General features: G+C 40.4%; 2 protein-coding genes across 3 annotated transcripts in view; one reads left to right on the top strand and one right to left on the bottom strand.

Annotated features, from left to right (window-relative positions):
• Window positions 1–222: 222 nt before the first annotated feature.
• LOC104263632 (toll-like receptor 1) lies at window positions 223–2,249 on the bottom strand. The gene has a single exon (XM_009820405.2). It carries the CDS (start codon window positions 2,247–2,249, stop codon window positions 288–290), a length of 1,962 nt encoding a protein of 653 aa, XP_009818707.2. The 3' UTR covers window positions 223–287.
• Window positions 2,250–10,389: 8,140 nt separating this feature from the next.
• FAM114A1 (family with sequence similarity 114 member A1) overlaps window positions 10,390–26,742 on the top strand; it is a 34,234-nt gene continuing 17,881 nt past the window's right edge. For both annotated transcript variants that reach the window (XM_059817761.1, XM_059817760.1), the window contains exons 1-5: window positions 10,390–10,731; window positions 12,904–12,988; window positions 22,583–22,696; window positions 22,810–22,916; window positions 26,181–26,315. In XM_059817761.1, the coding sequence (XP_059673744.1) occupies window positions 10,390–10,731; window positions 12,904–12,988; window positions 22,583–22,696; window positions 22,810–22,916; window positions 26,181–26,315 (783 nt within the window). The remainder of the gene's footprint in view (window positions 10,732–12,903; window positions 12,989–22,582; window positions 22,697–22,809; window positions 22,917–26,180; window positions 26,316–26,742) is intronic.

Genomic DNA, 26,742 nt, shown 5'->3' on the forward strand with positions numbered 1-26,742 from the left:
ACCAACTGCTCCAGATTATATTCTGCTGAGAACAATTCACTACAGTAACTCAAGCTGTATTTCAAAATCCACATCCAAACTCATTTGTGATTTGCTGTCTCTGTGTCAACCTCAAGAGACTTCCAGTAAGGTGAGTTGGATTTTGCCTACAGGTAGGAGACAGAATAGACAAATACGTAGAAACAAGGTTCTGTAACAAAAATTAAATACATTGACAACCAATGGAAGTCATAAAGTATTTATTGCTTCACCAAGAAAAAACAGAAGAAACTCCATTAGAAAGACTCTTAATCTGTTTCCCCACACCTCTTTCCATCAGCCATTGGCAGGTTAATGCTAATAGCTGCCCTCAGGTTAGCCCAGAAAAGGGCATGCTTGCTCCTCTCCTTCGGCCACTCCAGGTAGGTTCGCTTTGCCATGAGAGCTTTCAGCTTGTGATACCTCGCAGGGATAACATACGGAGGGATCGGCTCCAGTAAAATGAGGATTAAGCTGTTGGAATTCTCACTGAATAATTTGTGATGGGCAAAGTACAGCTCATAGTGACACCACTCGCTCTGCACAAAGTTGGGAGACAACACAAAGATCGACTTGTAGCTCTTCTCAATGCAGTTAATGATGTTCTCCACAATGCTCTTGCCGGGGATAAAGTTTCTCTCATGCTGGCACAGTTGTACACAGCCCTCCCCCTTCTCCAGGTTCGGGATCAGCTCGTTCTTCACCCACAACGAATCGCGCTCGCTGTAGGAAATGAACGCATGAAACTGCAGAACGGTCTCCTGCTCTTCAGGGTGGTTGTGCCAAGCTCTCCGCTTCGTCTGCGTCCACTGCCACGTCATCCGCACGTACCACGGCACATCCAGGTAGATGCACAGAAAGGCCACGACAGCCACCAGCACCAGCGTCAGCAGCAGAGCTGTCACGAGCAAGAGCGTCGTGTTGCAAGCCAGTTCAGTCAGGTGGAAGTCCTTCAGCTGCGTTCCTTGCAAGTCTTCCGGGTACTCGCACACGTATGCTGCTGGCCAGCCGAACAGCCTCCCCCCAGACTGCCTCTCCAGACGGATAAAGTCTTGCAGTTCACACGAACACTTGAACGGGTTATGCCCGGCTTGTAGTTCCCTGACCCGTGTGCAGCTCTGGAAGAAGTCGGCAGACGGGGTGAGGATCGAATTCATCTCTATGTTCAGGAACTCCAGGGACGTAAAGCCACTGCACCCTGGCAGGTCAGCCAGCCTGTTCGATGCCAGGTTCAGCTCCTTCAAGGATTTCAGCTCAGCCATCCCCTTGGGGACACTGGTGATCTGGTTGTTTTGTAGGTCGAGTTTTTTGATATTAACTGGCAAGCACTCAAACACAGCATCCGTCAACTGATTTGAGGACAGGTCCAACTCTGTCAGAGACTCAGCCCATTGACATTGCACATCAGCTCCGTCATGACGCAGCAAGTTGCTGCTCATGTCCAAATATTTCAGTGATTTCATACGGCTGGTCATTAAGCTTACCTTGGGAAGGCTCTCAAACTTATTCTTCTGCAAGATTAGTATCTCCAGTTGAATTAATTTGTCACATTTTTGAAAAAGAAGATCTGTTAAATCGTTGTTTAAAAAATTTAAGTATATAAAGGGACTGTCAGATGAAGGACACAGCATATGTATCATCTCTGAGTCGGCTATTGTCAAGGCTGCAATATTCATGTTTGCAAATATTTTGTATAGGTCATCCTGTGAGAAGTACAGATCTGTGATTAAAACTTTCTTCATTGTCAGTGCTTTCATAGAGGTATCTGAATAGTCAAAATCATAGCTTTTGACATGCGACAATTGTGTTACACTGTTAATATTGAAGTATTCAATGGATGAGTGCCATACAGTCTGAAAAATTTCAATAAGAGCATTCCAGTCCACTGACACATTTGTCAGTGTCAGATTTTGTAACCCGGAGCCTCGTCTGAAATTAGATAATAAAGCTACTAATTTTTTTACATTGTCATTTGTGATTTCTGACAATGACAGGCTTTCTGTAGTATTTTGTATCACAACCCAGTCAAAATTAGCTTTGGACTGATGACTATTTGTACACAGGAGTGGCAGGCTCTTGATTTTTTTGTCAGAACCATCTTCTGGAAAATAATTAGAAACAGATGTAAAGAGTTCATTTTCCACAGACAGGCTGATATGGTTCCAAAAAGTTAATGCAAACAGACACTTGTAAAGAAAAAAGTTTCTGAGAGATCTCATTTTTTCTTTCATATTGTTTTCTGGTTCCTTGGAGATGCTCAATACTTTTCTTATCTGTTCATCTTTGTTCTAATCCTGTAGCAAAACAAACAAATAAAAACAAAAAACAGATTGTATCATTAAGTGGCTATGCAGGAACCATCACAGATAATGATTTTTTTAAGGTTGAAATTTCTCATCTCTCCCTTTGACTCAAGAAGCAATGAAGACACCAATTATCATTCAGGAGAGGCATTCTTTATTAAGAGAATGCCACTGAAATTTTTATTTGGTAAATACGCAGTATTTAATATATAATGAGTCTGCTTTTTACAAAACATGTCTGATTTCATAGGTGACTAAAATTTGCTGCTTACCTACAGAATTACTGCTGTGATTCCATGTATTATGAAGGCTTCCCAAAACTGTATCATAGACTTTGATCAGAAAGCACAATACTGGAGGTCAGTATAGTCATTCTCTCACCAGATTCTGTCTTGCAGGATATGAACTAGACTCAGAGACATGTTTTTAAATGGACTTGTGACTATAAAACCTGGACTGAAACATGATTTCTAGTGACTCTACAATGAGACAGTAATAGCTGTCACTTGTTGGACTAAAGCTACAACCTTGAGGACTACATCCTCTGTACCATTAACCATCCCACAAGCTTTCTTAGATTTACATTACTGGGTCTAAAATGTAAATTCTCCTTGATCTAACATAACCTATATTATGAAATCTCAACAGTACAACAAAAAACAGACCGTCCACTGAGTTCTTCTTTCGTAAAGAATGCATTAAATTAGGCTTGGAAAACATCTAGAAATAGCGGGGCAATATGGCAAAACTTTTCCAGCCTTTTTCCAGATTTTCATTTGGAAAAATTATACCCAATTTTATCATCATAGTCCTCAAACGGCATTTGGGCATGTGCAGAGAACAAAAGATAATCAGCATCCTCTATCCTGTTCTTCCGATTGTTTGGGCAACACTACAAATGTAGTAATAACCAAATAAATGTAGTAATAACCAAACAATAATAACAAAACCCAACCAAATAATAACCAAATGTAGTAATAACCAAACAGAATGTGTAGTTTCAAGAGAAATCTGAAACACAATCTACCTTCAAATCATTATTCCTTCTTAGGACAAAATTTCAGCAATATCCAGGGGCTAGGTGAAAGAAGGATATGATACTTCCACATGTGCTTTATTTTCTTTCTCATTCCTATATCCTGGCATTCAGTCAAATTATTTATGTGTACCTTCAAACTTTCTTTAGAATAGCCTATGAAGCAACAAAATTAACAACTGTTATAACACATGACTCGTGATTTGAGGGCTAATGCTGGAGAAATTATCCTTTATAGTCATATCCCTTTTAATTCAGAAGTACCCTCAAGTCTTCAAACTTGACAAAAAGAGCATTATCAATATATAAACAGAGAAGCAATCCAGTAGGGTAAGCAAACCAAGATCATAGCGAGAAATTGTCCTGTTGTTTAAAGAGTGAGAGAAGAGATCAAAATTGAGGTTTTAAGAGGTTTTTTTCCAATAGAAACTCAATATAAACTGACTAAACTTTCATATAAGAAATGTACAGAATGCATCGAGCTATTCAGTATTAAGGCACGCGCTTCACAAGTTATTGGCATAACACAAAACTTAAATGTTAACAATAAGTCTTTCACATGGATGAAACATATTATCAAGTTAGACCCATTCTTGAACTGTAGAAAAACTATTTCCATTAAATCACTGTGACCACCCCTAACTATGGATGTAGTGCTAATACAAAGAGACTGTTATTTGGCCAGTTTCTTTGCATAAATTTACTGAACATAAGCATCTTTGCTCTCATTTCTTACTCATACACTTGAAAGTACATCATACACTTGCTAATAACCCTCTATTGAAAACATGGCTTATTTTCAAATAAGATGCAGAATTTACAACAGTTTTAGCTAACTAGCACCCCATAAAATTAACAAAATGAAAAGTTTCTCACCAGAAATCCCTGCTCTGCCAAAAAGCAGAAAATGTACTCAGGAAAAGACAAAAAGAAAACTTCCTGTAACTCTATCCTACTGTGCAACAATACTTAGGAACGCCCAAACTTTTTATGTAACTGTTTGTGCCACCTACTGACAGCTTATAAAATGGCATTTGCTTTCCTCCAGATGTATTTCTCACATACAACATTACTGTAATTTCCCCATTATTTAATTATTATTGAACTATGTGCTTTCATGCTTTGCAATAGATTAAGCAAGGAAAAAAAATTAATCTTTTTACCAACTTTCTGTCTTCATCAAATTAATATGAAAATAAGTACTTCTTTTGAGCAAGTTTTACACTGAAATTCAAACATCTTCCTCTCTGAACTTAATAATAATCAAAGTCTATATGCATTATTCTGATTATTTTTTTTCAATTTAGCTATACCAATTTAGTTGTCAAGTTCTTATCAAGGCTGGTTGATAAAAGTATTGTTTGTCTTTTTTTAATTTCCATTTAATGAGAATGGAAAAATAATCCCTCTCCTGCTCCAGCAGTGTTGTGATTGGGTTAAATAGTGGACATAGAAACAGTGGGTGGGGTCTTTTTTTTTTTTTTTTTAAATGAAAACAGAACAGTGACTTCGGTACTGAATGCCCGAACACTTGACTTATTGTCCTGGCAAAGACATAAAACAGTCTCTCTTTATTTCTGTATAATGTTGGTCAGAAATTCCATCTTAGCTGAGATCTAAATACAGAACTGCCACACTACAACCTACCTTTCTGGGTTAGCATACCGTAACGCATTTGTGATTTAACATTTCAGTGATGCAGGAAGCAGAGGAAATAATCTTAAAAATTACTTTGTCACTTTAAAGCTTATTCTGTACATCGTATTTCATTTCTCAGCTTCAAGTGAAAAGAGGTCATCCAAAGAAGGAAGGGAACAATAGGAGAGGTAGTAAGCAACAGAATATGGACAATTCATATTCTCCACTGTTACGCCAATGAGCCTTATGGTGGTACTCTATGATTCTTTCTCCATTTCTGTCAATACAGACAAGAATATTCACATCTGGTTTCCAAATGACACCTTATAATGTTGTTACATACAAACCTCAACATTGTCTGCCCTTAACTGGAAAGATTTTGCTATCCATCCTTAGGATGAGATAAAATCCTAAAGTAAGACCTTGCTTCTACCATTCATTCCTGTTTTGCAATATAACAGTTTAACTGCTTGAATATAACCTACCTATTACTCTAATGACTACAGAACCAGATGTACGTTTGGTTAACGTGTAATAACTGTCATAAATTAGAGACGCTTATTCGAGAGTATCTCTTCAATTAAGCGACAGTATGAGCTGGCCACTGGCATAGTTTGAGTTCTCCAGTTCTGCCTACATACTATAAAGATAGATAAAGCGTATGTTAAACAGCAAAATAAGCATATTACCATTCATTGCATGCCATTAGCCCTCATATTTACCACTCAGATTTACCAGTGCAATCACTGGAAGAAGATGAACATATTCCCCAAATGTTATGCATACTTCTGTGTTTTGTTAAAAGTAGCCAAATGTAGTTGTTTCCTTCCATCTTTTCTTTATATTTATCTATTCATTAAAAGGCAAGTATCTTTCCTGAAACCCATTAGGAAGACGATGGCACTCAACTCAGAGTAATAACAAATTTCAGTGAAATCTGAGATGAGTAGAAGTGTTGAATCTCTATTGCTCATTTATTCCAAAACCATTTGCAATATTACCATAGTGAGGAAATACAAGTGAAATTAATGACTGAAAAATGAAACAGAAAGGAAATTAGAAAATGCAAGTGCTAAATTCAAGAAAGTAATTTAGGAACTTAGGAAACTAATACATCCTTCTATCCCAATAGGCAGACATACACATTTACACACTTATAACATTAATTTCATCCTGAAGTAATAACTTTATATTACAACAGTGATTAATACTGTCCTGCAGTTCTAAAACATGCATGGCCTTGTACAGAATCTGCAAAACTGACAGCATAAGATCCACTTTACAGTCAAAATTACCATCCATCACGGGGAAAAACAATCTCCAGCTTCTGAGCTTCATCTATCATGATTCCTCCCAAGACACTGCCCTTACTCTTCCACATGCTCCACTGAAAAGCAGAGGGAAATCCTTAGGGACACTCTAGATTTCATTTTCAATAAATCCATCTAAACATTAATACATTAACCTAAAAGATGCTAGAACTACCAGTATGCCCTGACACTTAAATTCTCACTGAAATGCCTTCAAACTAAACTTACTATTTAGTGATACAAACATTTGTTCGGCTACCACCTACCTTAATGGGAAACTTCAGAAGCTTTTGCCTGATAACTGCATAAGTCGCATTGCGTGATCCGTATTTGTGAAGCACACTTCCGAGAACTGGGGCTTTATTTTGTGACCTCCTATAGCAGCTCTCCTCAGTGATTCACAACATGTATGATTTAGCTTCCTGTGGCAACAGTAAGTACTTCTTTCTTTGGCAAAGGAAGACTAGTGACAGAAAGGACGCTATGATGAATTGTGGAACTGCCTTTTATCACAGTAACAGGGCATACTTCGCCTTAAAATGAAGTAGCAAAAAGAGGAAAGGGTATGAGGAATTAGGCAGAGACCAGAACCACAGGCTGTTGGGCAAGAGCCTGCAATCCCCTTGTTCAACCAAGTATTTCTTCGTGGCTGCGGGCACCCAATGCTGACACTACCTTACTGGAAATGTGTGTACGCACCTCCCAGCTTCATTTAGGGGCATTTCCTGTAAACACACATGTAACGAAGGCGCAAAGTGGCGACTGAGAAGCTAAATCTCAGTTGTTTAATTCCGCAAGCCACACACTTCAGTAAGCGGTTAGCTGCAGCTCGCTTTGAGGGAGGATTACACTTTCTACAAAAAAAAGAAAAAAATTGACGCCAGCTCAGTAACTAGACTCATTTATACTTAAAGCGCCTCAGTATGAACGTCATCACACCGGCGTTGTCAAGTTTACCCGTTTTGCCCCCTCAGCGAGGACGCGGGGGGCGGCCGGCCGGCCCGCCGCCCCTCACGGCCGCCCCGCTCCACCCGCGCCCGTCTGTCGTGGCCGGTGCTTCCGGCGCAGTCCCCAGCGCGGCGTCCCCAGCGCGAGGTGCGGCTCCCCCGCCGGGACACCACCGTGTCCCATGGGCGTCTGTCAGCCCGCGCCCTGCCGCCCCTTCCGCCGAGCGGGGCCGCAGAGAGCTGGGGGCCGTGAAGGGCGATAATGGCGGCCGGGGCGGCCCTCCGCGGCGGGTCAGCGCTGCCGCCGCAGCCCGGAGCCCGGGGGCGGCTCGACAGCGGCGCGGAGCAGCCTCTTCGCAACAGGCGGCCGCCTCATAGAGACGGAGGGAGAGCGAGGGAAGAAGAGCCAGCCCGCCCGCCCTCCCCCCCGCGGCCCGGCCGGCCCGCGGCTGCCCGGCCTGCTCTGCCTCCTCCCCCCGCTGCTGCCGACGTGGCGGGGCGGGGAAGGGGAAGGAGCAGGGGGCGCGCCGGCGAGGGGACTCCTGAGCGGTAAGGGGCACAGCGATTTCTTCTTTTTCTGCTGCTTTTGAAACTGGCTGCGGGCTCCTCACAAATAACTTTACCCCAGAGGGGATTTCGAAAAGAAAAAAAAAAAAAAAGGAAGGGGGAAGCTGTGGCCGCTGCGGGTTTGAGGGAGCGGCACTCCGGCTGCTCCTGCTTTGCCCTGTACGCGCGGGCAGGCAGCAGCGGGGCAGGGGGAGCTGGCGGCGGCAGCGCGGGGCGCCCGGGGGGGCGTCGCCTCAGCTCGCCGTGCCCCAGCGTCCCGCGGAGGGAGAGGTGCCAGCGGGCGTCGAGCGAAAGGGGAGCGCGGTGCCGCCGGCCAAAAAGTTATCCTCACGGAGGCGTTCATCGGCGCCTGGAGGCGCCTGTCGGCGGCTGGGCTTTGCTTTCGCGGCGGAATTAAACTCCTCAGGCGGCGGGTCGGCAGGTGCCACCGAGCCGCGGCGGGAACTGCCGCCACCGCCGGCCCCGGAGGGGCGGCCGGTCCCGCAGCCCGTTGGGCGCTGCCCGCCTCAGGGCGGCTGGTCGCTGCGGGCGGGGCGCTCGCCTGCATCTGGCCTGGGCATCTCCATCCTGAGCGATCTGTAGAGAGTAATTCCCTTTGGGCGGAGTTGTCCGAGGTGATTTAGATCAGTATAGTCTCACGGATGACATCTTGAATGACACTTTACCCCCGGGTCAAGCACGGCTCGTGGTTTCTGACAGGTGTGGTAATTTGCTGTTAGGTGCTTTGCTTCCCTGAGGAAGGTTTATCTTGGCCCGAGTGGTCCCCAAAGATGACCCAGACCTGCAAAAGTTCATGTGCACATCTATGTCCTTTACAAATTGTACTGGTGTTGGGCATTTTCTTATTCGCATCTAATCCCCATGCAAAATTATGATAAACATATGTACAGATTTTACAGGTTTTAGTAGAGGATACTCATAGCTGACAGTGGAATTTGGTTTACAAATACAAAGTTTTTCTTTAGGTGATGCTGCCCATCACACAGTGAGTACTGTTTAAACAACGGCAATATTTACCTACATTAAAGCATTTCATAGTGTTTGCTATATTTGTAATGGAAAACTGCAAATACTTGTGGCAAATGCAAAGATTTTGACTGGTAAATGAGTATTTTCTGAAGATAATTAAGTTACAGTGTGAGCTAAAGTAACATAAGTGGCACCAAGTGCTCATTTATTTATGTTTCTTGTTCAGTGATCCCAAATGCTATTCTTGGGACTGTTCAAACAGCTGATCTACATTCAATTGAGATAAACAGTCTGCTAAAGCCACAGATGTACATAATTCTGTAGACTTTAATAAAATATACTAGTTTAAATACATGTTTCTCAGGCAGATTTCTCCTAAATTCCAGTTACATTTTGCTTTTTGCCTTCTTTTTTTTCCTGTTCTTCAGTCTCTTTTAGAACCTCAGTCCTTCCTAACAGGTACAAAGCTTTGAACCATATTTAATTAACATGGGAGTCAATGAAAAGACAACATCCACAGAGAGGACTGTGTAGGTTTATTTTATGCCATGCAACTCAGCATATAGTCAAAAACTTGCAATGACAACTCTCTGTCAAGGGTTGTCTTCTGAGTAGAGTGCCGGGCATATTGTTGTTGCCAACAAGTAAGTGGTAGTAATCACTGTACAGTAGTCCTTTTGGACTCTGCCAGTGCGGCTCCTTAATCAGCTTCAGAGCTTGCTCAATGGCCATTTCTTTGCCTTCCTGGATCCTCAGCCTGATGACTGTGCAGTGGTGGAAAATACTTAGAAAAACAAAGTTGCTTTGGAAGATATAGAGTAAATAAGAGAAAACACATTTGTAACTTAAAAAAAAAAATCTACAACCGTACCTCATGCAAGCTTACCTTGGCTTCAAAATTGAAGTTTAATCACACAGCTTAATTCCAGAACTGACTTTTAGGAACAGCTGAGAAGTGTTGCTCTCCCCAAACAGTAAGCCTTTGAGACGAGTGATGCAGAAACGGTATGAGCAATGAATGCTTCTTGTCTATGAAATGGCTGCAGGGACCATGGCCTGTCATGTTCTCAAATTATGCCCCTTCTCCAACACATAAATATCACCCCAGTTTTAGTCACACTGTGTTTGTCATCCTTCTCTCCATCAGTCAGCAGGCTATAGGAACCTGTGTGCGGGGAAATGATGAGAATGAGACCAAGAGCTGCTTAGCTATTGCAGCTCAGATTATCCTGTTCTCCAGTGGTTTTTCATACACATCTAATAGGGAATATAGGAATTAACCACGTGGAAGCTCTCGTATTTGACTTCTCCAGACAAATGAATATCCTTTCTCCCTTACCCAACCTTATTTTGGAAAACAGTCATGCTGCTCTTCGTACTTGAGTGGGATCCTGCAAGGTGAATAGGGTATTCAGAGTATCATCGGGGTATCAGTGCTGGCATGATACATGTGCTGCAGGGCTCCATGCTTCAGGAGGCCTTACATCAAGGCTGTGTTGTTTTTCAGCAATAGCTTATGGTAAATGCTGCATGTTTTGTAGTCATTCAAATGTTTATGGAGCCTAAAAGACTTAATTTATTTTGTATATTCAGAATTGAAAATGTCTGAAGACATACATGATGGCATCCCATCTGAAGGAAAACCTGAAGTAATGGAAATGCCCAGCAGTGAGGTATTGCCTCATGAGTCAGTACCACACCTTGTGGAAGCTGAGATCTTGCATGGGTCTTCACAAGATGATCATGGACAGGCCACTCAGAGCGCTAAGAATGGACAGGAAGGAGACATATTTATTAATGAAAACCCTCTGATTGAAAAAATAATTGAAAGTCTGCCTTCCACTGGAGAGGAAACTGAAGACGTGCCCACTGAGTGCATTGAGACCGTAAGTCTTGATGCAGAACCTGAATCTGAAGAAACGCTGCATGAACAAAGCAGTCCAGTAAGTAATACTGTCCCTCAGTCCCAGTAAGTAATACAAAGCCCTCCCCTCCTTGCTTTGTAAGGACAAAATCTTGTACAATGTACATACTGTTTTTCACAAAAGCCTAGGGAGTTATATACAGATAACCTGCATGGGAATAAAGTAAGTTAAATTGCAACACCAAGCTTTTGGAAACTAGGAACAGCTGAATTTCTGTTTGCCAGTATGGTATTAATTTGGTCTTTCTAGCCTGGTTGCAATAGAACTATACCAGAGCCTAAATCTTACTAAGAATCTAGTCCATTTTGTATAGATATAATACTCCTGTGATTTTGTTATCTGGCTTTCTGTACAAATCTGCTTCATTCAGTTCACAGAATGAACCTAGAAGAAGACAGAATTGAAGCTGCATATGCAGCACTGAATCTTGTAATTGCTAATTTTCAAGTCATTGACTTTACAAAAACAGTGTATGTTTCACAAGGCTCAGTGAAATGACCAGTAGTTTTTGATTTGTTCTAGGCCAGTAGTGTTTGATTTGTGATCCACAGACCTTTGGGAGTCCTGTGAGTAATTGCAAGAAGTTAATAAAAGAAAACTAAGGAAAAAAAGGTTTTTTTACAGTCTACACAGCATCCAAATCCAGTACACGTGACACAGCTGAAGATTTTCTCATCTCCACTGAAAAATATTCAAGCATCCACAAACTGGAAAAGGTTAAAACACATTGTTTTCGTCCCTCCATCAGTGAGAGGGACCTACCTCAAAGAGGTGACAGGGGATCTGTACACTGCACAATGCAGAGCTGCCTTGGGATACTTTAGCTTTTGGTTTTGAGTTGATTGTGTAGGGATGATATGTTACTGGAGACTGTCTTGAGATAACAGTTTCTTAATATGATTTAATGGAATACTGATAATCGCTTAATACCACACATTAATGTAAAAGGTGGGCAGCACCTCATCTGGCTGTGTTTTTATTGAACTCAGTTGTTAGGAGTTCACTGTGCACATCTACTGGGTTACACCTCTGAGGAGACTCAGGTAGAGAAGCCTCTAACTCTGGCTCCTGCTAGAACTCAGGAAGGAGATGGGTTCCTGCCTCTCCCTAATAATAGCCCTGATAAACTTGTATGGCTTTATAGGATCAGGTGCCTGAAGAAATATTAGGACATCTATAAAGACTTCTCTGGAGTTTTAGGTGCTTTCAAGAATAGGTGATCTGAACTAAGCTTCCCATTCTGCTTTCTTGTGCACAGAAGCTTGAACTCCACAGAATACCCAATCTAGGACTGGCCGTAAGCGTTTAGGATTCCATTAAGAATCTGTTGCACTTTTAGGAATGAAAAGACCTTTAAAAATCTGGCCTTAGTGACAGAACTGTGAACATAAAGGCAATATAAATCAGTCATTGCAATAAAGCTAGAGAAGGACATGTCTGCCCATGGATACTATATGTGAAATAAGCATTAGTTTAGTATGACACCAAATTCTTAACCACTTCTCCGTATGGACACACTTGTTTCACATTGAAGTTGTGGTCATGTGTTCACTGCACAGATGTGTGCACCAGTGTTAGCATCTTCCCAACCAGATGTTACAATTCTTCAGCTGTTACACTCTGCAGTAGAGCCTGCAGAACCCATTATGGGGCATTTCAGTCAAAGCCTGCAAAGTTAGTTTAACCCACTACAGAACGCTGTTTGAATTAGCCTATCTGACTTCATACTGAAACAGCCAAATGATCAGTTTCACAGACATAGAGTCAGGTTGATGACCTTAGTTTCCTCCTGGGGGAAGAAAAGGTGAGGTGAGAACAGTAACAACCCTGCAGTGCCTTAAGAATGCTACCTTTCATGCAAGAACTACTTTGCACAAAAGCTTGAGCATCTTCCAGAGGAGCTGGTGGCAAAGCTTTTGTCAGTCATCATTCTGGGCTATTTTTCTGTATGTACTGTCTCTTGAAAATCATTCTTCAGAAAGGCATCATCATGATTAGGGATACCAAGTATTATATTACAAAGTGCCTATTTTCAGACTGTATACCCTTGTAAATAGTGGCACAACCATTTTTACTCGTATCGTTGTTTATTACATGCTGGACTTTGTTGCCTGACAAGTTCTTTGTGTTTCCTCCTGCCTTTGGCTAACATAAATTTTAGACAGTGGAGTAATATTTTTGTTCTTATAGGCCACAGACTTATCTAAAGCAAGTAGATGGGGAGCTTGGGGTACCTGGGGGAAGTCTCTCCTGTCATCAGCTTCTGCCACAGTGGGTAAGTGTTCAATCAGTAAAGTACGTGAAAATAAATCATAATTTCCATGTGTCATTAGACACATTAATGCTATCTTAAAGATTCATAGCCAGTTTTGCCCTGATATGCTTGGCAAGCATGATTTTTTTTTTAATAGGAAGAAGGACCTTCCTAAACTGTCAAAGCACATAAATATTTTTTTGGGTCAGATTATGGACAAGGTACTAGGCTTGTTTGTAAAGTTAGTGAATTACCTCGTCGTGGCTTCTTCACAGAAAGGATACATAATTTTATACAATTACTGTCAGCCAAAAGCTTACGGTTTTTGAAGTCAAAGCACTCCAACCCAGATTCATGCACATGCATGTTTGTGGTTTATACACCATGACTTCTATCTGTACAGTAAGAAATCACTTCTCATAAATCATTCCAGCTTTCATTGACACCCAGTGAAACTGTTAAGCTATCACACCAGACTTCAGAGAGTAGAACATATTGAAACATGGACCCTATACTCCCTCTCCCTATACTCTTATTTCCAATGGTATGTCAGTACACAACGTCCTCGTGAACACTTTAGGTAAAACTTAATCATTACACATCGAAAACTCACAGACAAAAAGCGAAGCATGCAAATACCTAGTTACCAGTGGGAAGTCATTTCTCACAAAACAGCTACTAAGCTGTTAACTAATCAGTTCTCATAAAAGATCCATAAAACACCTTCAAAAACTGAACCTAGGAATTAAAATTAATTGCTAGTTACTAAAAATACCGGATTCAACAGAGATATTGGTTTTATGAGCCCATATAAGACTAAATAATTCTCCTCCTTATCCTCCTGTGTTCCATGGGCAATAAATTATTTCTGTCTCTTTCTCAGAGAAGAAGGGAACTTACCCTATCCTCTCTTCTTTTCAGTAACACCCACACTCAAGAGTTCATAACTACCTTTTCTTTCAGACAGTCCAACCAATTAACATATCTTATTAAACTCAGAATGGGTTTCTAAGATGTCTTTAAATTGTCGTAAGTAAAGGTTGCTGCTGAAAGGAGCAAGCCTGCCCTGCCCCAGTAATATATTTCTTCCTTCTCTTATGCTAACAGTAGCCTTCATGTAGTGATGTGGGGAGCTGGTTTATGGGACTGATTTTGAAAAGTACAAATGAAGTAATAGCTGGATCTTCAACTGGATCAGTTTGTAAATTCCCTAATCTGGCTCACCATTTGATCACCCAAATGCTAATGAATGGGAAATAATGGGAACACACAGAACATGCTGATGGTGACAGGGGCAGCTTAACTAGTTGTGGAACTGCATAAGTGTACTCAACTTGTATTTAACCTTAAAGTTGAGCGCTTCTCTTTCAGACTTGAAGAAGGGCCTCTTAGTGAAAACTTTGCCCATGTTTTTCCCAACACTATTAGTAGGTCTAAGAAAGGGTACTGCTTTCACAGACTTGCATGAACCTTGCCTATCTTACACTCTCAGACCGTCATAACAACAGCATTCTGAAAAGAGTTTCACTTAGCATAAATAACTAAAGAAGAATATTTATGTGCATAAAAGTAATTTTACTGTTGATCAGTTGGAATTGTAACGCTGATGAATTCTTCAGTTCATTTTTATAGTTGTAGCAGTGGGTTTCTTGGAGCAGAGCTCTTTCAGGTCATTCAGTTTTTGCCTTTGAGATAGCCATATTTATAGTCTGTTTAGCTTTTGCAATAAATAGTATTCTGTCAAATGGACATTCTAATGTTGTTTGTGAGTAATAAGATTATTGTTACCAGTTACTGTTCTCGCAGGCTTGCAGTGGCAATCTCACCCACAGTCTTCTATTGCTTAGAAGTCTTGGCCTCACTGAGCAATCAGTTTAGTGTCACAAAGTGTATACATTTTCTGTGGGGCAGTATGGCCATAGATATTTTCTTGCCCCGCTGATGTGAGCTTGCCTGAAGATGATGAATGCTGTTGGAAAAAGTTTGGGAGACAAACGAGAATGCATGTTGTATCCCTTCCCGCTGTGTAATAAGTAAAAAAGACATACCTTTTTAGAGCTGTTTGTTGCTTTTGTCTATAAAAATCTGCTGCCAGCATTGTATCTCTGTGGATTTCCATGGACTTTTTAATGATGTGATCTCATTTTTATATAGGCCATAGAACATCTTGGTTCACATACATTAAAAATTCATGTTTAATTGATACTGGCTTCTTAACATGCCATCTGACTCTATCAGCATCATAACTATCTTCACAGAGTGTAAATATGCAAACAAGTTTGTCGTCTAGGCAGCCTGACTTGATAAGGTTGTGTGATGTTGTCTATTTTGAATAGGCATGTCATCACCATGTATATGTATTTTTAGAATTATTATTATTTAAAAATGAGCACAGTTCAACAGGTCAAGTTGCCTAGGCAAAGGAGCATCCACATGCAGAAAAGGAAAAAGAAAATTTTAAAAATAATTTTAATTTTACATGAGAATGGTTGCACTATATCACACTGAAGACCCATCTACTATCTAGTTTCTGGCAGTGACCAAGAGCAACTGGGAAAGAACCTAAAACCAGATGTATGTAAAGCAGCACTTCCCCTGCTTTCTCTTCCCATTTCCTGGACTCTACAACTTAGACAGTCTTCCTGACCCTGGGGTCAGGGTAAGGTTGATTTCCCATATTACTATCTAATAATTCTGGATTTAACTTTTCTCTGTGAATTTATTAAATAAAATAGACTTTGAATTAAGCAAAAATCAAATGAACCCAAGGTAACTTGATAATCTTAGATTTGTTCCAGTAAATCAATGCAGCGGGTAATAGTTTATATTCCTGATCTAGAGGGCTTATTTCCTAGTTGTTTGTTATGGAAATTCATGCTTGATCCTGTGAAGTATTTACTGTCTGTCACTGTCATAGACAGGATGTGGGACTGCATATACCATATATCTGCTTCAGTATGATAATTTCTAGCGAGAGACAGAGAAAAAAAAATAAAGCTATTGGGAATTTCTATAAGCTTTCTTCTTTTTATTAAATATTTATTATTCCCCTTCAAGTTACTCCATTTAATATCTGATCAGTTCAACCAATGCTTTATCTCCTGTTCTACATCAGAAAATAGGTTTGCCATGATCCAGTCCATTTTAGTGTTGCTTATTCTTCAGTGTAGCAGATGGTATAAGTAAAGCTGCTTTCTTGGAATTAGACTTACCAGCAACACCTTCGGTATGTGATGTTTCTGTTGCTCTGTCGTTATCTTCGTATAACACAGCTGCTTGTCTGGTTAAGTATGACGAATATTTACTATGCCTTATATTTTTCTTCAGAATTGTACTCTGTAAAAATAGCAGAAAAATGGCAGTGTTGGATTAGATAATATATTAAAGGCCTAACCAAATACATTCAGCTTTTAACAAATGGTATCATAGAACAGCCCAAGTTGGAAGGAACCTCAAAAGATCATCTAGTCCAGGCTTTTGTGGGAAAGGGCGCCTAGATGAAATTATCTAGCACCTTGTCCAGTCACATCTTGAAAACCCCCAGCAATGGGGATTCTACCATGTCCTTAGGGAGGTTGTTCCAGTGAATGATGATTCTTGCTGTAAAAAATGTCTTTCTTACATTCCTTTCTCTTTAAGACTGAGCTGAAATGGTTGTTCCAAGGACCTCAGTTTCATTATCCTTCAAACCCTGATTTAGAGCTCCCAAACAGATTAGGATTTTTACTGCATGGCTATAATTTGTTTAGCATAGCTGATTTTAGTTTCTAATAATAAGGTAGTTTCCATATAATTTGTATTTTATCTCCCTTTACTGACTCTGCACATATAGCCAGTGGTTGTTTCAGCGATGGTTTTGTATTCTAAAGAAAATGTCTGTTGGTTTTGAACTGATTTTGACATTATTTGGATCAAGGGCCCCACCACAAGGCAGATGTGATACTCCTCTACACAACAGAATCTGTAATGCCTTTGGATTAGTAGCAGTCACTGCCTGAACCATGCCTAGTGTCTGACACTAGATGTCACACTAAGAAAGTTATTGAATCTGCCTCATTAATGATGTGAAGAGTTTTCTTTTCTTTTTAAAAGGTGCAAGAAATTTGGTTTCCCCCCTTGTGGAACCATAGTGGAGTAGATCCACTGAGATAGTTGCTGGGATGATGAGATGGGAGAAGTAGGCTCACTGTGATCTGGAGACACAACTTGTTGTACTTACTGTCACCATTTTACTCTCTTTCCTTTAAACTGTATTTTTTAGTAAATCAGCAATTACACCATCCAGTGTTTTAGTAACCGTGTTGATAAAACTCTGCTCTGACAGTGGGTTACCATTGCAGCTAAGCCGATCTAATGGCTAGCAGCCACTGAAATATGCAGTCCTGCACCTCTGTTTTCCTTGCATATTTCTTCCTCCTCCCCATGCCAGCACTCATGCTCCTCTGAGTTCCCGGTAATCCAGTTCAGGAAGCTAAACTGACATAAGAGTAACTGTAGAGGAAACAAAAATCCATTTTCTGCCTCTTTAGTTCCTTGAATCAACTTGCTGAGATAAGTGCCAGGGCAAGCAGAAGGGACAAATACGGAACATGGAAGGAGCAGAACCTCTCATACAAACATCAGGAAGCCATTAGGTCAGCTTAGCTGTAACAGCAAACCTTTTATGCGAAGGGCTTAAGTGAGGCAAAATATATTCTCAGTTTGTACTTGAAGCTTGTGACTTCTGTTTTTAAAAACAGCTTATATGCTTGAAAGCTTGCCTGTGTGTTTTTTTTTTCCAACTAAGCTATCTGCTGTCTTAAAGAAAGTTACTACCTTCTCCTACAAGCCTTGCCTTTCATGCTGTATTGTTTTGTATGCATGAATTATGGCGTTCATAAGATGCTTAAGTTACAGTGCTCAACAAGCTGCATTTCCAAGCAAAGTCGGTTCTCTATCGTGCTGCATGCATGTGCTTCCCTCCATGTAAGTCTGGGGTTTTTTTACGTCTACTGCCCTTGATAACACTAACATCTTTCTATTCCTCTTACGTAATAAAAAATAGAACCCAGCTATTTAATTTACATGGTCTCTGAAATTCATACTACAAGGCTGCTTAATGCATCTCTCTCTTGCATTGCTTGGAATTAATATTCTGCTTTCTTAATTATTTTGTGCTTGTGTATATTCCTCATCTAGTTCTTCACCTAGTACAACGGCACACGGAAATATCAGACACCCCTATACCCTGGTATGCTGAAAAGCTTTTCTTGTCACTCAGTATGGCAGTATGAAATGTCACTTGTGATGTCACTGTGTTCGTGAGCTTGGGTATTATTACACATGGGTATGTGTAATAATCTGCATTGCATAGCTTAAATAGAAGTCTCTGTGGAACGGAAATGCAAATGCTTCAGATAACGTGAAACTAAAGTATTGAAATGATGTGAATATCTTTTCCATTCTCTACAGATATTATTCCCATGTTGTGGAATAAAGAATGACATGAAAAAAACCAAAGGCTGGATGTTACATGTATACCTTATGTAGTCATAAAAAGGACAGTTAATCTCTTCAGAAGACCTTCTTTTTTTCACTGCATAAATTCAGCTGATTAGGGGAAAACTGTTTTGTGCCTGAAATCACATGGTGGTCACTCAACTGTTACGTAAATGACACTTTACAGCTGCTGTAGCAGCAAACCCCTTTTTCACAGTTCCTCCCTTTTAAGAATACTGCATGCAAGTAACAGATGGGAGGAATTGTGGACATACTTTTGGGGATTGCAGTCCCATTTTCTTTCTTTATATCTTTTAACATGGGCTTATGATCTAGAAGAGGTTGAGAACCAATAATCTGTTGTAGCAGCCTTTATGCCTATTGCTGTTATTAAAACCTTTTACTATTGCAATAAGAAGATCTGAAACTAGTCTCATTTACTAGCTTAATTGAAGTTATTCCTGATTTATAGATTGGATAGCATAGGTATTATTAGAATCTAGCCTGTGTTTTTGTTTTAACTACAAGGAAGAGAATTTTTCTAAAGCCTTGAAGGAAATGGAATGCCAATAGGATAGCCTCAAAGCAAGCACAATGGGGTCCCGCTTTTTTAGTGTACAAAACCAGAGCACAGCTGGCTTTTCCACATACCTATACTTCATATAGTGGAGAAATTCCCTCTCCAGCCATCTTCAGGTTCCTCAGTTTCTCAGTCAGTGTCAGATGCTAATTCAAGGCCTCGATCTTCATCTTTAGCTTGAATCAGATGAAGCTTCATTCATCTTACTAGACTGAATTTTGATCAGTTGTTCATCAGAAATGTCCCCATGGTGCAGCACAGGTGACAAAAACTGTGTGGTAGCCAGGGACAAAACCTCGAACTCACCCTCCCTGTCTGCACTGAAGCAGGGAGTCCAGTTGCCTGGGAGTATTAGATTGACAAGGGACAGTGATTCCTACAGAGAATGGTTTAGATTTCAGATGTGCTGAACTGGTCTCCAGAGGTGTCTGTTCACCTCTTTCAGCTCTGCAGGGAATACAAAGCTACTAAGCTGGGAGGTGGAGGGTAAGAGTGCCTGAAGTCAAGTAGGATGTATCTGACTAGAGCATTTGTCAGTGCTGTGATCTGGCCTTGGGCAGATCAGGCAGGCCACGTCTTTAGGAACTGCTTGCAAAACCTTCCTTTTCAAATGAAAGATTCCAGCTAGTAAATGAACAATATTCTGCTGAAATTGCCAGCCAATAGAAAGAAAAGAGATCATGTAGGCAAGAAAAACAAAAGCAACAACACAGGAAAAAAAGCATGCTTTCTTCAAAAAGCAAGCAGTTAACAATACTCATTGCATAGCTTTTCTGTCTCTGCTGTTACAGATGAGTAAATAGAGGTGTCTGAGGTGTTCCCAAGTTTACAATATCAGCTCAGTTGCCTTACCACACCCACTGTAATAAAACTAGCACACCTTTATCTCTAAAATCTAGGCTTATCTCCCATAACCTCTTCTATTTCTGTGCCTTTTGAAATTACAAATAATCATTTTCATTTCCAAAGCAATGTGCTCTTCTGCCATGTTTGTGCATGTATGTGTATCTCACAGTGCTGTCTTGCTTCAGTTACGGTCTTCTGATCTCATCTGGTTTTGTTGTTATAGTCAAACATACATGCCATACAGCTTAGTTCAGCAAAACCACTCCTAGCTGACCTGAAATATTTTCTTATCATTCTAGCGCATGTAACCACAGCCCTGAAAATGCTGCCTCTTAGAAGTCTGTAAATATCAGTACAGCAACTGTGTGCCTCCTTTTCTCGGAGGTATAAGCTTGTCTGCAAAACTATGAGAACCAAATTACAGAATGTAAAACAAAAAAATTAAACATGTAAAAAGTTGTGAGCAGGAGAAATGGAAAGGAATGTGACATGGAGTATCATACTAATTTAAAAGCACAATTGATAGTTATTTAAGTGAGTCCCAGGAATTTGGAGAGTAAATAAATTACTCCAGAATCTATTCATGCTAATATTTTCATTGAACCAATTAAAATGAGCAGGAGATTGGGATTAGACAAAGTAGCACACTGCTTTCCAGTATCTGCATTGGAACAGATTTTGCAAAACACAAGAAGTTCCCCAGCAATGACTTAAATCACTGTGGTGCATAACCTAGTATGTCCTGTGCAGTTGGGTGTACTGCTATATTTTGTAAGACATGAGATAAAATAGACAAAGGTCATACTTCCCTTAGACAGGTAACAGCATTTACCTGCCTAGTCTTTCTGTTTCAGTGTAAAACATCAGGACCCCATGCAGCTTATGCTGTCATATAGAAAATTACTTGCTTCTGCTCCTCTGTTCATTAGGGGATATCTGTTCTTTGTGTTTACCTCCAGGTACTCCAGTTTTCTTGTAAGTGATCTTTCAGTAGTGCTGCTTCACATCTGTTTTCTAGAGTATATTTATTACTGAATTCATAGAGCACCTGATGTGCAACCCATATGGAAATCATAGAATCATAAATCTAATCTTTCCTTCTTCCTACTCCATTTCAAATGGTTTTGCTACATCTTTCTTTAATCAGATGTTCAAAGGCATATTTGTGTGACTATACACACACACATATATGTAATTATATTTGGAACACTGCAGAGCACTGGCAAATGGTAGGCTATTTTGCTGTAGTTAATATAACTCAGAAAACATCCTTTGAACTTTTCTAATAGAAAGTGCACACAATTGTGGGAAAGTATGGACATTTAATGAATCGTTATGCTTGACTTCATGCCTTAGATGTCTAGGTATCTGCCTGAGCATCTGTATTAATGGCTTTTCTGAAATCATTTATCTATTTACAGTTCAGTTTAAGGTAACAAAGCAAAGAAGTATGAAATTGTCATCAATAATTCTCATAAGTAGTTAGGCAGATAGTTAAAGCACTCTGTATTGTCCTACTGCTAGAAGTGATCAGCTTTACGTGAGATGCAGTAACGGTGTACTGTGCAAGAAAAAATAAAATAGAGTCACTGAAGCCATTTCATTTTTTGTTGGAAAGAAATATTGCTTGCCTGGTTGGTTATTTATTGTGTCTCAGCTGATGTGCAGAAACTTCCATCTAAGGAAGATGTGCTACCTGGATAATTTGTAATGAGAGAAGCATGTCATGAACGTACTTATGGATATAACTGGAAGTGAAATAGGTAGACAATTTGAGGGTAGTCTTTTTTAAGGGAAGCGTTTTTCAACAACAGCTGATGCAGATTAGGAAGCTACTGCCTCCTTTTGCTGACTACCACCCTATCCTATAAGATATTACCAGTCCATGTGATCTGCTGATGTAAATAAACTCTGTGTAGAAAAGCAGCAAAGCAATCCCGTTCTGTCAAAATTACTCAGATAAAAACACTAATAACATACATTCTTTACATTAAACTAGACCATTTTAATAGAACAGAGAGTTAGGGAGTCACTACGTATGCATCAGGTAAAGGTGATAAAATCTCTGTAGATCAGCTACCACTGGAACAATAATTCTGTCTGTGTCATCTGACACCAACAGAATTTACAAAGTTTATTTAAACAGCAGCTTTGAGGAGAGACACTTTAGAATTTGACTTCAAATGAGCAACTGAGGAGCTTAAATCCTGAAATTACTTTGAGGACCTGGGTCAGTATTCCTAAAATACTTACCTAGCATAGCACCTATGCAGCAGACTGAAGAACAGATTCCTTACCTCGGCCCTGCAGTCACCCAGTCCATTAATTGTAGGTTAATTGTTCTTGACTTCTGAAAACTAGATGAGGCCAAACCCTACAGCACTAGGAGGACCATCAGTTTGTGTTTAAACTAATTGTAATAGAATATTTAGCATTTGGAAAAGCAGGGAACTAAACTTAGGTGTAGCACTGAAACAAGTTTTACATTTCAGGTCCAGTGTCATTTGTACTATATTTCAGCTTTATAATTTCTAGTCAGTTAATATACTGCATATAGTAGAACAAGTGAATTATTAACCTAGAAAAAAATTAAGCAATGAGTTAAGTTTAATAGCTATTCTAATTGTTATAATTCGTGGAGTATAAGAATACTATGCACTGTTAGTAATAAGTTTTCAAATCATGTAATTTAAAATATGCTTCTGCTGCAGGTCATGGGATAACAGCAGTAAAGGAAAAAGCAGGAACTACCCTAGGAATTAATAATGCAAGTTCAGCATCTTCAGAAACAGCAGAGCCTCCTGCAGCTGAAGCACCAATTATACGTAAGTTTAAGTTTACTGAAATTGGACAAAACTCTTTGACACTGCCAAATTAGTCCAATTTACAACTTGTAGAGTTCAAAGTATGTTGTAGCTTGCTTTTTTTCTTTTGTTAGAAGCAGAAGATTCTCTGGACCAAAGCTCTTCTGAGAATATTCCTTCTTCTCCTTCATCTGGATCTCGTGGCATGTTGTCAGCTATCACTAATGCTGTACAGAACACAGTGAGTCATTTTAGTGGGCCTTTCTGCTCTAGTTATTCTTCATCATTTTTAAGTGCAACTTCACTGTAGGTCACATTTAACAGGTAGAGTTTGTTAAGTTGAAGGTCTTTGTAAAAACAGTTTTGTTATAAGTCTGTTTAGAGTCTCTTCCATGGCAAAATAACTGTATCAAATTAAAAAAAAAAAAGTCAAACACAACTAAGTCAATTACTGTTATGGCACCAGTTTAAGTGAAAAATATGGTCCTCTCCTAAACTATATAGAATTCTGCAAATTTTTGGGAAACATTTTTTATAGTTATGGTGCCATCATCTAATTTTTTTACAGTTAAGTCCTTCCAGAGAAAGTATGATAAGATTTGTTCTCATTTTTGAAGGCAGATAAAACAAGAAAATACTCTGTTTACTTATTTTAAGCCTTTTGCTAAACTCCGTATTGTTAGGACCTGGCCCTTACCTTCACCTCTCTGTCTAGTCTCTCATTTCATATTAGCGTTCCCAGAAGGTGGTCTGATTGCAGACTCAGTGAGGCAAATTGTTTTGTCCACGGTTCTCTCCTATTACACTCGCCATTTATTTTCTGTGTGTTGCACTTCATCCCTTCCTGTTTTTCTGTGTTTCAGCTTTTGCAAAATCGTGTACCATACTGTTTCCAAATCAGTTTTTGTGTCATCTTCTTCCCCAACATTTTTTACACAATAATACTGTAGGAAATGTTTTTCTCTGAGCTTTTCAGTATGGTGTTTCCCTTGAAATTATGACAGACTTTAAGCATCAGCTAAAAAAGCATAGAAGACTGACTCCCCTTTGAGCATGTTTTATGAAGTGGCAGTTCTTTTTTAGTGCATATCCAGTTCTGAGTGCCTCATCATTCTAATATCAAAGATTTTGGGAGCGGAGGGAGATTCCTGTAGACTGTTCCTAAGACTGTTGCTACAGAATCTGGAGCATTATAGGGCTTCTGAGAGCTGGACACCAGTAAGATTACCTGAGCATTGTATAAGATTTTCAAGTAAGAGAAATGTGCTCTTATGCAAACCTAGAGAGGCTACTATAGAATCACAGAATCACAGAATAACTAAGGTTGGAAAAGACCTGTAAGATCATCAAGTCCAACCAAAAAAAAAAAAAAAAACCCACACACAAAAAAACCAAACCACAAACAAAACCAAAAAAAACACAAAAAACAAACCACAACACACCAAAACCCAACCCACCCAACACCACACAGCACCATGCCCATCAAGCCACATCCCACAATGCCACATCCACACGCTCCTTGAATACCTCCAGGGAGGGTGACTCCACCACCTCCCTGGGCAGCCTATTCCAATGTTTCACTACTCTCTCAGTAAAGAACTTTTTCCTAATATCTAGCCTGAACCTCCCCTGGCGCAACTTGAGGCCATTTCCTCTAGTCCTGTCACTAGTCACTTGGGAGAAGAGGCCAACACCCACCTCTCTGCAACCCCCTTTCAGGTAGTTGTAGAGAGCGATAAGGTCTCCCCTCAGCCTCCTCTTCTCCAGGCTAAACAACCCCAGCTCCCTCAGCCGCTCCTCATAAGACTTGTGTTCCAGACCCCTCACCAGCTTCGTCGCCCTTCTCTGGACACGCTCCAGCACCTCAATGTCTTTCTTGTAGTGAGGGGCCCAAAACTGAACACAGGATTCGAGGTGCGGCCTCACCAGAGCCGAGTACAGAGGCACGATCACCTCCCTGCTCCTGCTGGCCACACCATTTCTGATACAAGCCAGGATGCCGTTGGCCTTCTTGGCCACCTGGGCACACTGCTGGCTCATATTCAGCCAGCTGTCAATCAACACCCCCAGGTCCTTTTCTGTGGGACAGCTTTCCAGCCACTCGTCCCCAAGCCTGTAGCGTTGCATGGGGTTGTGGTGGCCAAAGTGTAGAACCCGGCACTTGGCCTTATTGAACTTCATCCGGTTAGCCTCAGCCCATCCATCCAGCCTGTCCAGATCCCTCTGCAGAGCCTTCCTACCCTCGAGCAGATCAACACTCCCTCCCAACTTGGTGTTGTCTGCAAACTTGCTGAGGGAGCACTCAATCCCCTCATCCAGATCATCGACAAATACATTAAACAAGACCGGTCCCAAAACTGAGCCCTGGGGGACTCCGCTTGTGACCGGCCGCCAGCTGGATTTCACCCCATTCACCACAACTCTCTGGGCTCGGCCATCCAGCCAGTTTTTTACCCAGCGAAGAGTGTACCTGTCTAAACCACGGGCCGCCAGCGTCTCCAGGAGAATACTGTGGGGAACAGTGTCAAAGGCTTTGCTGAAGTCCAGGTAGACAACATCAACAGCCTTCCCCTCATCCACTGGGCGGGTCACCTGGTCATAGAAGGAGATCAGGTTGGTCAAACAGGACCTGCCTTTCAGGAACCCGTGCTGGCTTGGCCTGATCCCTTGGTTATCCTGCACGTGCCCTGTGAGCGCCCTCAAGATGAGCCTCTCCATAACCTTCCCCGGCACCGAGGTCAGGCTGACAGGCCTGTAGTTCCCCGGATCCTCCTTCCGACCCTTCTTGTAGATGGGCGTCACGTTGGCAAGCCTATACCACAGTGATGAATGTCACCAAACAAAAAGAATAACTTAAGGTCTCAGTAAGTTGCCTGTGATGCCATTTGAGACTTTGGTAGGGTTTTCCATTATACATCAGGTTACATCAGCATGTGAGTATCTGACAGATGCATAATCCAGATTGAAATGGAAGTCTTTAGCCAGTGAAAATTCTTCTTCGGTGTACGTGAAAAATTGTAAGTGAGGGCTAATGCTAATAGGAAGACACAGGACAAACAACTGTATTTCATCAGACAGTTCCAGAGTCATCACAAATGTCAAAATTTTAGAAATCAGTTAGGTAAGGCAGGGTCGTCCTGTTCATGATGGACTTTGGCTCCATATTATTCATATGTAAAATATGTTCCCACGGACTAGATGCCACTTCAGATAAAAATGAAGTGGTATTATTTATAATTTTTTATTGGTAACAGGTTTACATTTCCTCCAGTGTGAGTCTTTAAATTAACTAGAAATATTTCTGTAGTTCATTTTTTTCTTTTTGAAAATGTATTCAGAACAAAGTAACATAATTTTTTAAATGTATCAATCTTCTTGTTAGTTAAAGCGTAGAAAATCTAGGTACCTGAATGTTCAAAGACAGTGTCAGCAAAAGCAATTCTCCTTACAGTTCATATTAGTGTAAAGTGAAAAGAAAATAACCACATTGCATTATTTTATACAGGGGAAGAGTGTATTATCTGGAGGCTTAGATGCTTTGGAATTTATTGGGAAGACAACCATGAATGTCCTTGCTGAAAGCGATCCTGGATTTAAGAGAACCAAAACACTGATGGCAAGAACAGTTTCTCTATCTCAGGTTGGATTTATTTAAATACAGCTCTGTCAATGCAGATTCAGATTCTTTTTCCGGAATTTCAGATGCTTCAGGGAGTGGCTTTATTTATTGCAGTAGATATTGGCTAGGCTTATGGAAATAAATATTATGCTTTATATTTGCTCCACTTTCTTTTTCTTCACAGAACCACAGAAGATAATGTAAAATCATCTTTTCTGCATAATTACATGTAGCATAGCTGATTTTAATAAGATCGTATATGTGGTGATATATCATTACACTCTGGAGACAGAATCAAATTGTTGGTGTTTTTGTAACAGCTGTAGATAGATACCTTCCAGGATAAACATCACTATACTGCTTCCCTTGGAAATTAATAATACTGGAATATGACATATGTTTCAATAGGAATTAAAGCTGTGAAAAGTTCTATCTTAATGTCCATCTA

Source organism: Gavia stellata, chromosome 5, assembly GCF_030936135.1.
Source record: "Gavia stellata isolate bGavSte3 chromosome 5, bGavSte3.hap2, whole genome shotgun sequence".
Taxonomy (NCBI): domain Eukaryota; kingdom Metazoa; phylum Chordata; class Aves; order Gaviiformes; family Gaviidae; genus Gavia; species Gavia stellata.